The sequence below is a fragment of the Geotrypetes seraphini genome, chromosome 2 (genome assembly GCF_902459505.1).
Source record: "Geotrypetes seraphini chromosome 2, aGeoSer1.1, whole genome shotgun sequence".
NCBI lineage: Eukaryota > Metazoa > Chordata > Amphibia > Gymnophiona > Dermophiidae > Geotrypetes > Geotrypetes seraphini.
The window spans coordinates 191,232,418-191,249,798 of NC_047085.1; the positions used below are offsets into that span (position 1 = coordinate 191,232,418).

A 17,381-nucleotide genomic window follows, 5' to 3' on the forward strand; every position below is an offset into this window, starting at 1 on the left:
ACGCAGACTTGTTTATCCTGATGGGATTGTCTGCAGGGTTGCTGAGATCATGAACTGTTTTATGAGATCATTCATTTGTGTGCGTTATAACGTTTGGATTTATCCCCCCCCCCCCACCAACATTTCAAAGGTGGACACTTTACTAACCCTATGCTAGCACTTTTTATCTCAGGAAAATGTTACTCACATCAAGGTTGTGGAGACAGTACCAGCAAAATGTGTGCTTGCAATTCTTACACATCATTTGGGCGCAGCCTTCATTTCGTTCAATATAGATCCGGCAAACTGGACATTGCTTAATAGGGGCCTCTGGGTCAGGATTAATGGGAATTCTGCAATGAGGGAAAAAATAAATGTCAAACATAATAACATTGGCTGCTTTAATCAAGTACAGTGGAACATAATTTGTTCCAGAAGCATTCTCGTACACCAAAGTGCTCGTATATCAAAGCGAGTTTCCTCATAGAAAGTAAGGGAAACTCGCATGATTCATTCCACATCCCAAAAAGACCTCCTCCCCAGGCCTCTGGCGTGCTTCCACCCCACCCCACCACATCCCAAAAGACTTCACCCCCACCCCTGGGCCTCTTGCGTGCTTCCACCCCACTCCCGGGAACCGGCTTCACCTACCCCTCCTCCGGGAACCGGCATCTCCCCCAAGAACCGGTATCGCCCCCACGCCCGCCCAAACCCTTACCGCGATTGGGCACCGGCACGTAGCACCAACCCACAGGATGTGCCGGTGCCCAAAGAGCCTGCCACTGATCTCTGCTGGGCCTTGAGCATCTGTGCATGCTCAAGGCCTTCTGGCTCCCGCTCTCTCCGAGGTTCTAATGAAATTCTCAGAGAGAGCAGGAGCCAGAAGGCCTTGAGCATGAGCAGATACTCAAGGCCCAGCAGGTTCTTTCGGCACCGGCCGGTGCCCGATCACGGTAAGGGTTTGGGCATGTGGGGGGGGGGGCTTGCATATCGAGTCAACGCTTGGTTTGTGAGGCAAGATTTGCAAGAATGTTTTGCTTATCTTGCAAAACACTCACAAACTGCATTATCTGCAAACCAAGGTTTGACTATACTAGAAAAATAAAGCTCTCTGATAAGAGTCTGACCTCCACTGACTCACCTGAGGAACCCTTGATTCAAGGTATTCCAGCAGTAATTGGCAACATTCTTAAAATAGTAACACATTTTCTAATATCAGAAAATCACAACCACAAATATTGTAATGAGTTCTAAATTCAGTCTAGGGAAAATAAGCGTGTATAAGCATCGTGTCATAAGTAAAAATGGTTTGGTGTGGAAGAGGAAAGGCAGTGTACCATGGCATATGCATTCATTAGCACACAGTCATTTTGTTAATGTGTCTTAAAAAATTTAAGGGGCCTTTTAATCGTAATGCATATTACCAGTCACTGAGGGGCATTTTCAATATGATGTCTACAGTAAATCTGAGTTTAGACATTTTTGCAGAAGATGCACAAAAATCCAGTACCAAACATGCACATTTTCAAAACCGCAAAATGACTTTATTGATGTGGTTGTGCTCTGTGCATCTATCTTTTTGAATCATTCTGGAAAAAAAAACCAAACCACATCCAAATGAAAAATGCACAGAACAAGCCATTGAGATGTAGGTGTCAGCATTTGTACTAGAGTGGCCAGACTCCCAGAAGAGCAATGGGGCACTATAGGGGGAACTTTGGGGAACTTCAGATAAAAGCTCCCAGGTACACATCTCACCATACCCCCCTTCTGGTGTATGGTGAGCCCTCCAAAACTCACCCAAAACCTACTGGACCCAACTGTGCACAACACTAACAGCCCTTATGTCTGCAGGTCTCACCTCATATATACGATTTGGATGGACTTAGAAGGCTCACAGATTCCACCATAAGTGTAGTGGTTAGAGTGGGGTATGGGCTTGAGACCCCATGTCTATGTGTGATGGAGTATATGTCCCGTCACGAGGGCAAGAAGAGCTCTGGGTTCCCCAACAGAATTTCAAGACGACGACATGGGTTTGAGGGTAGCTTAGTTGTTCAACCTCCTGCTATAGGGTGGTACTAGTCCTGACAGAAGACTAGGTGGGTGGAGGCAGGAACAGCATATTTTCCCTAGGATGTTGTTTCCTCAGGAATAGGAAAGACTGGTTGAGCATGAGGTCCAATAGCTCCATCCGGTAGTTTAAGTCCAGGCTATTGGGGTTTTTGATCAATGTCTCCTGAGCTGTTCTTAAGATGAATGAAAAAATTTCCTTGATAATGTAATTCTAAAACTTGGATCTTTTCTCATTGTAGTGGACTAAATAATTAATAATTATTTTCTTTCCAACCACTACTGATTTAAGTAGTGCTTGGTAATATAATTTTATGTGTTTTTTTAACTACATATCTGTATTCAAGTATTGATTTGCTTGTCTATAATTTGAAAAGTTGAATTCAAAAAAAAAAGAGAACACCTAAGAGCGCCAATTCTATAACAAGGAGTCTAATATGAAGCCATGTCCACACCTAGCATGCATAGCACCTAATTTTTTGAAGGCCACCTAAATTTTTTGAGGCGCCATTTTGTAGAATCGATATTTCTTGATAGGCACCTAAGTTTCAATTATTGCCAATTAAAGAGCTTAATTAGGATTCAATTCAGATAGCCACTTATCTTGTTAGGCGCTGCCAAAATGGGTGCCTATGCTTAGATGCCATTTACAGAATTTGCCCCTAAGGGCCTAATTCTCCAAATAGTGTCTCAATTGTAGGCAGTGGTAGACATCCTACCGCCATCTCAGCAGCCAATTGAAATGCACATTTTCAAAAAAACAAATTCATGATGGGAAGGATGCCTACAGTATAGGCATCTGACTCGCACCTAGAGACATCTAAGCACACTTTCCAATGCCCAAGGCCAGCATGGGCGTGGTTTCCACCGGAAGTGACCTTGGGCTTCGGTAAGCATCCCTATGCATCTCCATAGGCACAAGACAGATAGATGCCTTAAATGTAAACCTATAAAATGCTGGCCTACATTTAAGGTGTCTGTTAGAAAAATAGACATGATTCATTGATGGACACCGATGCATGATTGACACGAGATTGCATGGTGGCCATCGAGACTGGCAACCTTTAGAGAATCAGGCCCTAAATGCAGAATGTAATGTAATGTAAACATGTACAAATTTACGGGCCCTTTTACTAAAGCTTAGCATGCACTAAATGCTGCAATATTTTATACCTATGAGCCACATAGCACATGTTAAGGCTTAATAAAATGACCCCTCAGATTGCAAGCCCTCGAGATGTAGGAAAATACCTATTGTACCTGACTTGAATAAAAAAATTTTAAAAGATTTTTTTCAGCTTGTCTGCCCCAAGATTGGTTCTTTTCTCGTGACAGTCTGATTATTCAACATGGGCTTAAAGTCAGGGGTGGGGCTTTACCGTGGCCATTTTTGTGCAGCTGTTAAGATGCTATGCAAGTCTTATTCATCACGAGGTATTTTATATAAAGAAAGATATAATTCTTTTCATAATGACAAGTTTGGAGAAAAATACCATGCAGGTTTTTGTTTTTTTAGGAGATGACTGATACTTCCACATCCTGAAGCAGCCGGCATGGGCGAAACGCTGGCCATGGTCAGTGTGTTGGATTCTCCTATCAGATGAGTATCAGGCATATTTATGTAATGTAATGTAATGTAATTTATTTCTTATATACCGCTACATCCGTTAGGTTCTAAGCGGTTTACAGAAAATATACATTAAGATTAGAAATAAGAAAGGTACTTGAAAAATTCCCTTACTGTCCCGAAGGCTCACAATCTAACTAAAGTACCTGGAGGGTAATAGAGAAGTGAAAAGTAGAGTTAGAGGAAAAATAAAAATAAAATAAACATTTTAACAAGACAGCATTGATCTAAATACTTTGGAAGGTAGAAGAGAGGAGAGAAAGGAATAGAAGCAGAAGGGGGAGCCGTTGAACAGTAGAATTCTGGAGAAATTTAAATGATAGAAATAGAACAAAACAAAGACAAAAGGCAAAACAATAGATAAGATTAAAGATAAATCATAAGCTGGAAAGAAAAATAAAATAAAACTTTGTCTTCAATCCACGGTTTCAGCGTCACATTCCTGGCAGGTTCGGGTCTGTGGGTTCTTGGTGGTTGCGGATGGACCTGCTGCTGCTTAGGTGTAAAAGCAGTTGTTTTCCCAATGCTGCTGATATTTAAAAGCAGGCAGATTGATCTCTCCAACAAATTGTATGGTGAAGAGCATATACGTCTGGCTGGATTGGGACAAAAGCTTTCGATAGTGGCGGCTGGTCTTGATGCTGCTTAGGTGTAAAAGCAGTTGATCTCCTACTTCTGATGATATTTAAAAGCAAGCATATTGATTTTTCCAACGGAATGCTGGGGGAAGAGCTTACTTGTCTGGCTGGATCAGGGCAAAGGGCTCTCGGTAGTGGTGGCTGGTCCTGTTGCTGCTTAGGTGTAAAAAATAGTTGATCTTCCTAGTGGACTGAAGGGGGAGGTGGAGCTCACACTCTTGGCTGGATCGGGTCTGTGGGCTCTTGGTAGTTGCGGATAGTTCCGTTGCTGCTGAGGTGTAAAAGCAGTTGATTTCCCACTGTTGCTGATATTTAAAAGCAGGTAGATTGATCTCTCCAATGGACTGCAGAGGGAGGAGCTCACATGCCTGGCTGGATCGGAGCAAAGTGCTCTTGGTAGTGGTGGCTGGTCCTGCTGCTGCTTAGGTGTAAAAGCAGTTGATTTTCCTAGCGGACTGCAGGGAGGGTGGAGCTCATATTTTTGCAGGATCGGGACTGTGGGTTTTTGGAGGGTTGGTCCCATTGCTGCTTAGGTGTAAAAGCAATTGATCTCCCACTGCTGCTGATATTTAAAAGCAGGCAGATTGTCCAGGGAGAGGAGCTCTGCACTCAAAGTATTAGCAACTTTCGTTTCTTGCTCTACACAAGGCTTTTGGTACAAAATTCAATTGAGGAGATTTTTAATGCTGATGAGGCTCACCTACCCCCCCCCCCCCCAAAAAAAAAAAAAAAAAATCTTTCCATACTGAATTTATATGGTGTGGAAGGGGTTCTGAGGCTTTTTCCTACCTGTTGGATTTTGAGCCAATTTTGAAGCTGTTGATGCTCGAAGCTTAAGTTATAATGATTTAATAACCTAGTAGACTGTAATCATTTTGTGTACTTTACAGTGTGTGTTGATTGCTATTAGGAGGGTTTGGTTTGTGCTTTCCAAGAGAGAACATATACAATGATGTACAGAAAGTACAAACCAGTGCAAGCAACTCCAAATGATAACAGATTCTGACACCAGTGAAGGCACAGGGCGCTCCTTACCCATTCTTCGTTGATGCTGTGATGGATTGGTTTTCCTGGCAGGAGCTTTCTGGATGCCACACAGATTTGCAAGACGAGCAGAATGTTAAATGGCATGCCTGGCAGACTACTGATACAGGGTTTCCTGAATCATTCAGTTCAACACGGCACACAGCCTGGCAGGCAGATGCAGGGCACCAGGTCCTGTGCGGATCCAAATGGACTTCTGAAACAGAAGTGATTCAACAAATAAACTGTTTATTTTTAAATCAAAATAATATGATCTAGAAAATATTGTGTGCTGAAAATAAACCTTCTGCAGCCTTGCTTTTATTTGTAAAAGATTACAGACAGAGAAATATGTAGGCCAAAAATAAAGATTCTTTGACGCAGCTTTTAATAGAATATTGCTTTTAACTTGCAGCGTTTGATAAATAAAATAGACAAAAATTGCATATGCTGCTAACATATAAATATCATGGAACAGAACCAATACAGATCAACAAGGTTTATAACCAAAAACCTCTGGTATATTGTGAGCTAGGTGTGGGCTGATCTCGGTGTCTAATTTCTGATGTTGTTTATATAACGTTTCCCGCAGCGTTGGTGCATTGAGCAGACGCCATTATTAAGGATATTTAAGGTGTCATGGGCTGTGTGAGCTGTTGGGATACAGCTTTGTTATTGCAAGTAAGTACTTGCAGCAGTGGTTAGCGATTTTAGGACAGGTTAGGTTAATTTTATCCTGCACTCTTTTTAACATCGCTGTCAATGTATGCAGGGAGTGTTGTGAGATGCGTTGGACAAGAGCAGATATGTTATATGTTGTTTATAATATTTTGTTAGGTTATTAGAAACGGCATTCTTACATGACTTTAGTGAGCGATATATTTTTTAATTTGCCATCGGTTGATGGTTAACAGAGGAAGCTATTTTAATGCAATGCTGAGTAGCTGGGGAGTTGGTTGCACAGTTTAAACTATGTGGAATGATAGTAGGAGTTAGAGTGTTATGTTGAGTGAATGTGTGCATTGTGTTGACCGTATTTATTTTTATTATTATTTTTTAGACACTTTATGGTTTCTCTGATTCTCTAAGGAAGATATTGTGAAACGAGCTCGTCAGAATCAGAATGAGTTCTTAAAACAAGTTGCCTGACAGTATCACGATAAGTGGGGTTTACACTTTTGATATTATTCATATATTATTAAAGCAAGTTTGCACAGCATGATTTTTGCACATTAATTACGGGTGGTGGAGGTTGGCCGGTGATTGAAATTGTTGTCCATATCAGCTGAATGGTTAGTGGGCTGGCATGTGAAAATGGACACCTGATCTGAGGCTTTCCTCCTTCCATAAAAGATTATTGATATATTTTTTCCAGTCTTACATCTGCAGTTTGATGGTTTTTGTTTTGATTTTTGTAACTTTTGGTTGTTAATTTTTTTATTCTTGTTTTTGGTTTATAGAATCGGGGCCAGACTGTCTCAGCTCATATGACTTCTAATGCAGACACTGTGCCATTTGGTTGCCTGACACAGTATTCCAGATGAGGCCTCAACCAGGACCTGTGCAATCACATTATCCCTTCCTGTTTTCTACTTGTCTAGGCTGGATTTACTTGGTGATTAGGTCGTATATTAAGTTTAATATACCTGGACAGTGATTTTTAGCATGAGAGCACTGCCAGAGGATTAAGACTTCCTAGAAACCCATTATTTATTTAAAACTTTAGTAAGTATTGGCACAGTACATCAAGGAACCAGTAAATGAAGAAACACTCAGTGTAGTCCTCATGAAGCTGAGAACAGGTGAGAAGTGTATCCCCCGTTGGTAAGCCTAAAGTTCATGAACAGACTTGCCAAAAATTGCTTGGTCGTACCAATTCATGTATAAGCCAAACATTACTTCATGCCAACCCTTCCTGAACATGCAATTTATATAACATAAGAACATAAGAATTTGCCTCCGCTGGGTCAGACCAGAGGTCCATCCTGCCCAGCGGTCCACTCCCGCGGCAGCCCTCCAGGCCCATCACCTGTGCAATGGTCCCTGACTATTCCTATAATCTACCTCAACTCCTATCTGTACCCCTCAATCCCCTTATCCTCTAGGAACCTATCCAAACCTTCTTTGAAGCCCTGTAACGTGCTCTGGCCTATCACGGCCTCCGGAAGCGCGTTCCATGGGTCCACCACCTCTTGGTGAAAAAGAACTTCCTAGCGTTTGTTCTAAACCTGCCCCCTTTTAATTTCTCCGAGTGCCCCCTTGTACTTGTGGTTCCCCACAGTGTGAAGAATCTGTCCCTGTCTATCTTTTCTATGCCCTTCAGGATTTTGAAGGTTTCTATCATGTCTCCTCTAAGTCTCCGCTTTTCCAGGGAGAATAGCCCCAGCTTTTTCAACCTGTCAGCATATGAGAAGTTTTCCATACCCTTTATCAGTTTAGTCGCTCTTCTCTGGACTCCCTCAAGTATTGCCATGTCCTTCTTGAGGTACGGCGACCAGTACTGGACACAGTACTCCAGATGCAGGCGCACCATTGCATGATACAGTGGCAAGATGACTTCCTTCGTCCTGGCCGTGATACCCTTCTTAATGATACCCAACATTTGGTTTGCTTTCCTTGATGCCGTCGCGCATTGTGCCGACGCCTTCAATGTTGTGTCTACCATCACCCCCAGGTCTCTTTCAAGGTTACTTACCCCTAGTAGTGATCCCCCATTTTGTAGCTGAACATAGGGTTCTTTTTCCCTATATGCAAGACCTTGCATTTCTCTATGTTAAAGCTCATCTGCCACCTTTCTGCCCACTCTTCCAGTATCGTTAGGTCCCTTTGCAGGTCCTCGCAGTCTTCCGCGGTCCTAACCCTGCTGCAGAGTTTGGTGTCATCCGCAAATTTTATAACCTCACATTTTGCTCCCGCCTCCAGGTCGTTAATAAATATATTGAACAGTAGCGGTCCCAGCACCGACCCTGCAGGACTCCGCTCGTGACCCATAGCCAGTCTGAGTAGTGGCCCTTTACTCCAACCCTCTGTTTCCTGCCTGCCAGCCAGTTTTTGATCCATGTAAGTGAATATGGCCATACTACCCTTGTCTTAAAAAAATTCCATAAACAAATGTGTTTTCAATAATTTTTGTAAACTGTTGGTATCATTCCAACTTCTGATCTTCTTCACGGGGAGTCTAGTTCACAATACCAGCCCTGCAAGTGAAAATGTTCTCTGCCTGGTCTTTTCAAAGTTAACTTTTCTCGGTGCTGGGATGGTAAGCCTAAATATGCCTAAATATGATAAATTTTCAAAACCCAATGTAGGTAAAAATTGGAATCTTGTTTCAGGGCCTTATATATTAACAATAAATTTTGAACTCAACTCTCTTCTCCACTGGAAACCAAAGACATTTTTTCAGAGTAGAACTAATATGCTTGAATTGAGAACAACCACTCGAAATTCATGTTGCCGTGTTATGAATAATCTGCGATTCTCCTTTAGTGTACCTCAGAAGGCACAAAACCAGGGAATTACAATAATCCAGCCCACCAACTACTAGGCTATGAATTCTCAGTTTGAAATCCTCTGCAGAGTACTACCTTCCACCCTACTCAACATTCTCAAACTGAAAAAAGAATTTTGGAACAAGCTTACACATGTACAGTTTGAAAGACAACTCTGCATCAAAAATTGCAGCCACATTCCAAACTTGTTGAACTAATCAAACATCTTGGTCACACAGCTTGATCTCATTTAGAACTTGTTCTTTAAAAACTTCCCCAATCTTCTTCACTTCTGTTTTCTGAACATTCAGGACCAACTTATTCTCTTTTAAACCAAGCTGAAATAAACCAAAAAAAATATACTGCGGACATCCAAAAGTTCTTAAAATCTGAGTGTCAACAGGAAAGAAAAACTGAATGTCATCTGCATACACCCTTTAATGTACATTCAATTGGCCTTCAGCAGCCAACAAAGAGGTAAAAGATAGATATTAAATTGAACTAATGATAAAGAGGAGTCTTGTGGCACTTCTGTTGTAATAATCCACCAATCTGCACTTTCTGTGCTCTGTGTTCCAAAAAAGAATGATTCTAGATATTCCACATACCTTAAGTCTGTTGATCAATATGCCCTGGTTAATCGTGTCAAGCATGGCCAACAGATCCAACATAACCAAAATATAGCAATAAGAATGATCTAACCCTTGTCTCAGAACATCAACAGTAGATGATAGTAAAGATTCTGAACTATGCGCTCTACGAAATTTGTACTGAAATAGATCCAAAATATTGGTCTCCTCCAGATACCTTGCCAATTGGTTCAACACTAATTACTCAAGAATTCTCACCATCACAGGTAAGGATGAAACTGGTATAAAATTAATCATAACAGATTGATCCAATGAGGCCTTCTTTAAAAAAGGCTTATAGATCTCAAAATGTGTAAATTAAATCCTGCAGGCTGCCTCACCTAGCGCTAAGAGGAGGAGATCATAGATTATCTCTAACCAGCACAGTCACTGGAAGGGTGATGTACGCCCTAGGCAAACCTTCAGCCTTACATCCTTAATTAAGTTTCTATACCCTAAGCTGAAGTGCCCCCTTCCCCCAGGATTTTGATAATTTACTCAAAAATCATGATTATCACAAATCTATAAAAATGCAGGTTAAAATATGTGCTGACGGTATTTTCCTGTTTGTATGGCTGTCAGGTTGTACTGCTTTGGTTTAACTGCATCTACTCTTGGATGCCCCAATGAAACTGCTGTCCTAGGTGACTACCAAGTTTTGCCTAATGACTGGGCCTGTTTTTTTGTCCCAGGGCGCTTGTTCTGCTTTAGATTCTGTACCCTATGGGTCTTTATTGATCCACAGTACATTTATTTTTTTAGTAAAATACTCCACTGATCCTATAAAGCAGTGACCTGCCCAGAAGGGGAAACACCAGGACCACCTACTTACAGCCCCCTGATACTTTGGTTCACATTGGCTGCATGCAGGTATTGCTACTTAAAATGGTATAGGGTGGCATTTACCAGTCTCTGATTGAAAGGCTACAAATATGTGTTTTGCCTCTGGAAGGTTTTGTCAGTTGTCTCTGGACTGGGCAATACTGCAGCCTTTACAATTAGCTTGCTTACAGCTTTAGCTGCTCCTAGAATTTGAAACTGAAAAACTTCTGAGCTACCTGTCAACTCCAAGTCATCAGGGGCAACCTAAGCAACTCCATTTTTTAAATTAGAATTTTAATAAATGTATCTAAGAACATACAGGATATGGAAACCCAAGAAAACACAAATATAACTTTACTACATTATAAATAGATCCCATCAAGCCCTCATCAATGAAAGCAAATCCTTTTTTCTTTTTTACTCCTACTGCATGAGGGTAAAACCAGGACTGGCTCAGCCTGTCCCTGAGTAACCCGTATCCGTCACAAACATTTTCTTTTCATAGCATTAATTCAATCTTAACTCCATGCCAGGATATAACAGCAAGTGGCACTTCCAAAGGTGAGGCATTCTGCTGATATATAGTTTCTGTTTAGAAAATCCTATTCATTCTGTTTTCCCATTAAGAGATATGTTGGTTTTCCAGGGACTGATGTAATATTTCCAATGCTGCCTTTTTATATGTTGTATTGGTGGTAACAGGAGTTTGGCTACTGTGGGGGTGCAGGAAGCACCAACTTGACTAATCTCTTCTATAATATGCAGTATCCAGATATTCCAATAAAAAAACAATGCATATGCCACATTCTAAATATAACTTTTAGCGATTTTGGACCGTCAGCATAATATAATGCATGAAACGTCACTTCTTCATTAATCCATATTTTAAATAGTTTTTTTTAATGTTTTTAGTAATTTAGTAGTTATTGCACATTCTTTAAACTCATGAATAGAGATTTAAACACTTAAGTACTGTGGGGATACAACCATAGTCACCCCCATCTCCTAACATTGACCCTGTATAAGTACCAACACCATTTTCTCCAGCAAAAAAAGCATTGGAGACCATTACTGTGAGACTGGAGAAGTAGATAGTACTTCTTAGGCTGCTTAATAGAAGCCAAAAGTTCCAACCTATTAAACAAAGCTCATAAGAACATACTGGGTCAGACCAATGGTCCATCTTTCCCAGTAGCCCGTCGTCACAGTGGCCAATCCAGATCACCAGTACCTGGCAAAAACCCAAAGAGTAGCAACATTCTACACCACCAATCCAGGGCAAGCAGTGGCCTCCCCTATGTCTATCTCAATAACAGACTATGGACTTTTCCTCCAGGAAATTGTCCAAACCTTTCTTACCAACAGCTATGCTATCCACTGTTACCACAACTTCTGGCAACACGTTCCAGAGCTTAATTATTCTCTGAGTGAAAAAAAATGTCCTCCTATTGTTTTTAAAAGTATTTCCCTTTAACTTCATCGAGTGTTCCCTAGTCTTTGTAATTTCTGACAGAGTAAAAAAATCGATCGACTTGTACCCATTCTACACCACTCAGAATTACGTAGACTTCAATCATATCTCCCCTCAGTCGTCTCTTTTTCAAGCTGTGCTAGGATTTCCTTGTACAGATGGTACTGAATGAAGCTTCTCAGGTGTTTTCAGCAGCAGGTAAATTCAGATTAGTGCTCATTAACTCCAATTGACATCAATAATTGATTGCATGTGATTGACTAATTAGTTTATGTGCACATCTGGGCTCTGCAACCCAAATTTAGCTGCCCAACTTTGGGTGGCCTAAATATAATCTAAGGGCAGGTGTAATGTCCCGATATTACTGAAATGAAAGGGCACAACTTCCAAGGATTTTTGATGTTACTGACATGGAGATCTTCAGCAGTACCATGCTGGCAACAGACTCAGAAGGGACAGTCCTGTCTACTGCCATATTTTTAATCTCCACTGCTTTGCTGACCTTGGATTCCAAGTACTTTCCCTGCAGCTTTCTCATTGTGACACTAACCTCTCTGCCCATCCTCAAGGCTATCCCTCTCTCAAATGTGCCTACACAGCAGTTAGCCAAACTATAAAGGTTAACTTTTTAGGATAGAAAAGTTCCAAGTACAGGTCTCTGCGGAGGACTCCTCTCGGGCTGTAAACTCTAGTTTCATCATAGGCTAAGGGAAAAGTTCCCTCCTCACCCTCTTATCACATTTAGAACTGCATGAAACATGGCATTCTACCCAACAATTCTGTGCAGCTCTGTCACGAGGGAATGGAACAAGAGATTTAGTTGGTTAGGTCTGTTCAAGTCTAAACATGTTATTCAGGTCAGGAAGCATGCTCTCTTGTGCAATCTATTTGTTTATTTTCTGGGTAGCTGTCTATGTACAATTACAATATGTTACCAGCAGGCAAATTTGCATAACCTGTATCGATCCTGCTTTGTAATTCTGTTCCTTTTTCTTAACAGAACTTGATGGCAGATGAAGACTGCAGAGCCCCTCCAGCCTGTCTATTTTTCCCTCCTGGTGCAATCCGACGGACCATATTTTGCCGCACTTCCCTGCAGCTTTCTGTGTTTGTGCCATGCTTTCATACTGTTTTCACCTCCTCGACTGGGAGACCTTTTTATATGCAGAATAGGTCATATGTAGTTTTTGCCTCCTATTTTTTGAAAGGCAACAAACATGAAATTTTTATCTATTTTATTTTAATGTATCTTTAATCTATCTTCATTGTAAACTGCTTTGAACCTCGCGGTATTGCGGTATTTAAGAAATCAAATCAAATCAAAAAATACTTAAATTTAGGGGTTAAAGTTAAAATTAAATCATGAGAGAGAAAGGGAGAACATTTTTTGTTTAACTGTATTTTCTTACTTTCTGGGTTGGGTGTGAAGAATTAATAGAGGAAGTCTAATTAAAACACTTGACATGAAACAAGGCTTTCTGTACTTTACCTAGCTGACGTCTAACCATAACTGAATGCTTGCCTTATTTTTCCTTTGTTTACTAGATTCATGACTGTTCCATTGTAGAACACACTGGATACTGCCAACTGCCTTCAGGTAACTATAGCACAAGGGCACTGAATCAGCATGCCATTGTTGTCCTTTGTTTCTATATATACACTTCTGTTTGTTATTTCTACTTCTATACAGATGATGGCACACTGTTTTTCTTCCGCTTAGGAGCTGGTGATCTGATATTATCACATTACAGTGATATAAGGCTGCCCAGGCAGTGTTCAGTCCCTGTCACCCTGCAATGGTGACACCTAGTGACCAGACTCAGACTGCATACCTGCTGAGGCCTATGGGTAAAATGACAATGACACGGGGATGGGGACAAACTTTGTCCCCAAGAGCTCTGGCTCCATCCTCGCCCCGTCACCACAAACTGTCTGACTCGTGCGCACATGCCTCAAACAGTTACAATTTTATAGTTAAATCATTTTATTAAAGTATAAAAAGAAACAATATTCTGATGTGCCCTGAAATTAGTTAATACTCAATGTCTGAATGCCTAAAATCTAACAGTATTACACGGGATCTTAAAATAAATTGCAGTGGCTAGTATTTTAGACTTTAACATATATGGCTGTTGTATATTTCAACAACATATTGATGAATTCAATTGCTCAATCTTGAACTTCCTGGCAAAGCCCAATGCCTCCTTTGCTTTTCTATGCAAGCAATTGTCACATAGGGAGGTCCATCTAGCCTGGCTCTCTGGGTCAGAAACTCGGCACTAAGGCTCTTTTCATAAATGAGGCAGGACACTGGCATATTATTACATGCCATTTATGCAATAATTATGAGATTACTTCATTATGGGTTTTTTAACCAGCACTTTGCACATCTAGCACGCAGCTCTCTTGCACAACTTAATCCAAGAAACTCTTTCCGAAGAAGCAAGAAAGTTTCCCTGTTCTCAGTTTGTCTGAACAAACTATAGACTAGGGCTTTAAACAGAATGCTTTTAGTTAACTTCTACAACAAACTTATTGCTGTTTGTAAGACTTTATCCAAACTGAATTTACAAATGGCCAATAAAGCTTCTCTATATATAGTTCCTCAGTTACTGTTCTGTCTTCTCTGTTTCTGCATATCACAGATTTTCCTTTTCTTAAATTAATCTGTTCAGGAGATAATTTCCCATAAGCCCATGGTCTGACACACCCTTGAACATCTAATGGGCTTGTATCCTCCATCAGTGAGTAATCACCAACATAACCAAGCCCTTGAAATAGCATCCATTCTACAAAGTTAGCAGGTGTTAACTTTCAGGCCTCAGCAACCGTGTGCCAAATGGAGCATTTTCCACACTATTTGGCATGCATCTACTAAATCCTCATTTGTATTTGAAATTTGTTCATTACATACAGTACTTGTATGTGCTAACATCTCTTTGAAGTAGTTTAGAACAGTGGTTCCCAACCCTGTCCTGGAGGACCACCAGGCCAGTCGGGTTTTCAGGATAGCCCTAATGAATATGCATAAGAGAGATCTGCATATAATGGAGGTGCCAGGCATGCAAATCTGCGCCATGCATATTCATTAGGGCTAACCCGACTGGCCTGGTGGTCCTCCAGGACAGGATTGGGAACCACAGGTTTAGAATACATGCAGAGGTTTTTACCTACAACACGCTATTTAATATGTGTGCTAAGCACACACTCCAGATTGCTGCAGAGCCAGAGGGTACTTTTATGTCTATGGTTTCACTTAGAATTTGCCTTGAGGAAAAAATACCTAAACAGACTTGCATCTATTTTTTTTTTCTGTGGTACGTTTTCAGGCAAAAAAAAATGTGCCTAGTTTTGAAAATTGTAAAAAGTATGCATGTCATAGCAATCCCCATTCTATTCTCATGACTGGGAACACCTCCACTCTATGCTGATAAAAGTACTCTCTCTGTGGCCTGACTTGTGCATTTATGTGTGCACGTGGTATGAAATTTCCAAACAACCTTTTTAACTGGGTAAATAGCCATTTCCACAGGAAAATGACTTTTAAAAAGTACCCTCTCTGCGCACAAGCCCTTAGAAATATGTATGTTCTGATGCTGTTACAAAGGTGAACAGCTGAATAACCACCATTTGGTAAATTTGCACAAAAGAAAAAAAAATAATACCTCGTTCAAATTTTAATCTCTCGTACAACCGTAGCTGATCGTCAGGTATAAGTGAGGCAATCTGCAAAGAAATATAAAGAACTGATGTTATGCTAAGTTCTCATTTATTCTAAAATAGGGAAACAATGGGCCCAATATTCAGAATGATTTAAATGGCCAGGAGAAACTCCTGGCTGTTTTATGTCACCTGTCCAGGGATAACCAGTCATTTTCAGTAGGACTTAGGTTGCACTTAACTGGATAGTTCTCCTGAAATGCCTGGTTAGCACTCAAGCCAAAACCAGAAAAAATATTTCTTCACATATGTACTGTATTTTTTGCTCCATAAGACGCACCTGACCTTAAGACGCACCCTAGATTTAGAGGAGGAAAACAAGAAAAAAACATTCTGAACCAAATTCTCCCTGCCAGGTTCTGCACCCAACCCCACACTCCTTGCCAGGCTCTGCGCCTTGTCCCTCCTCTGGTGGTCTGGTGGCAGACCAGGACAGGGCACAGGGCAGGCCAGAACAGGGCAGGCTGACCTAGTGGCCTAGTGACAGGCAGGCAGGCCTAGTGGCAGGCAAGCAGGCAGGGCCCCCCACCCCGAGGCAGGCAGGGCCCCCCCCTTACCTTAATTCAGAGGTGTCAAACTCAATCACATAAGGGGCCGAAATCTAAAACATAGGCTAAATCGCGGGCAGAATTTTTAATTAAGATACTTAGGGGGTCCTTTAATTAAGGTACGCTAACCGATTTAGCGAGCGCTAAATGCACACCTTAATAAAAGCCTAAAAACTGATGTTTTGAATGCAGTGCATTTTCATCTGCTCCAGCCTTGTTACTAAGATCTTTCTATTGTTTCCAAGTCTCCTTGCACCGAAGTTCCCAAATATGATGGCAGAAGCTTAACCTAAAGAAGCCCCCAAGCCAAGGCTCTGAAGGCAAAGAAAAGTGCCATACTCACCCGAAAGCATTTCTCTCCTATTCTGTACATTTTGCAACCTGAATCATCGCCAGAGCAGCAGAAGAGCAACAAGAGAGCCAGTGCACCAGCATCCCTACAAGCACCTCTCTGCCTCCCAGGCTACAGGACTCTGCTGCAGCAGCAGCTCTGCCTGGTTTCACTTTACAAAAGGGGGGGAGGAAACCCCCAACAACCCTGAAAGCTCACAAAACCAAGGGTCAAAATGACCTCTCTCCATGTGCATCTGACATTTGCTAACAAATGCTCTTTCGAAATCTCGTTTGAAATTCCCAACTGTAGCAAAATAGAAGGTAAATCTTAACACTTTATTTCACACACACAAGAAGCTGGAAGAAGCTGCAGTACACCCGGCTTTGTTTGGCTCTGTAAATGCCCATAACCCCCCCCCCCACACACACACCCACACACACCCACACCCAAGTGGTGCAGCTTTTTGTGTCCAAGTGAATCTTTTTCGAGCGTGTGCCAGAGCTCCTTTTGCGCACCTAAATCTCACTTTGGCAGCCCAAGTTCAGCAGCAGCCTGATTTCTCTCGCGCTCGAGCTCAGCGAACTCAAAAGCCCTTTGGGCCGAGAGGAAGAGCGCCAGTGAAGGTGCTAGTGAAGAGCGGTGGCAGTAGAGAGCGTAGGCGGGAATACGAATCTACAGCTGAAGCTTAATTCCTCCAACGGTCCAACGCTGTCTCCCGAGCGGCAGCGGTAGAGTCAGAGAGGTGCGGGACAAGGCAGGAAGCAAAAAGGTCATGCCTACCTTCTGCGCTGCTCTGACTCTGCTGCTCGGGAGTCAGCCAGAGGGAAGTGCAGGAGGCTGAAAGCTCCTGCCCTACAGCGCTGGACTGCCGGAGGATTTAAGGTCGGGGAGGGGGCAGTATTCACTCCATAAGACGTACCCTTATTTCCACCCACTTTTTTGGGGGAAAAAGTGCATCTTATGGAGCGAAAAATACCGTAATTAAACTCCAGAATTTGTTTCCAGAGAATATGGTGAAATTAGTTAGTT

General features: G+C 41.7%; 1 protein-coding gene across 1 annotated transcript in view; it reads right to left on the reverse strand.

Annotated features, from left to right (window-relative positions):
• RNF144B (ring finger protein 144B) overlaps positions 1-17,381 on the reverse strand; it is a 145,015-nt gene that overhangs the window by 8,528 nt on the left and 119,106 nt on the right. The window contains exons 4-6 of the mRNA XM_033934960.1: positions 15,416-15,476; positions 5,353-5,557; positions 188-332 (exon numbers count right to left, since the gene is read on the reverse strand). Coding sequence (XP_033790851.1) covers positions 188-332; positions 5,353-5,557; positions 15,416-15,476 — 411 coding nt within the window. The remainder of the gene's footprint in view (positions 1-187; positions 333-5,352; positions 5,558-15,415; positions 15,477-17,381) is intronic.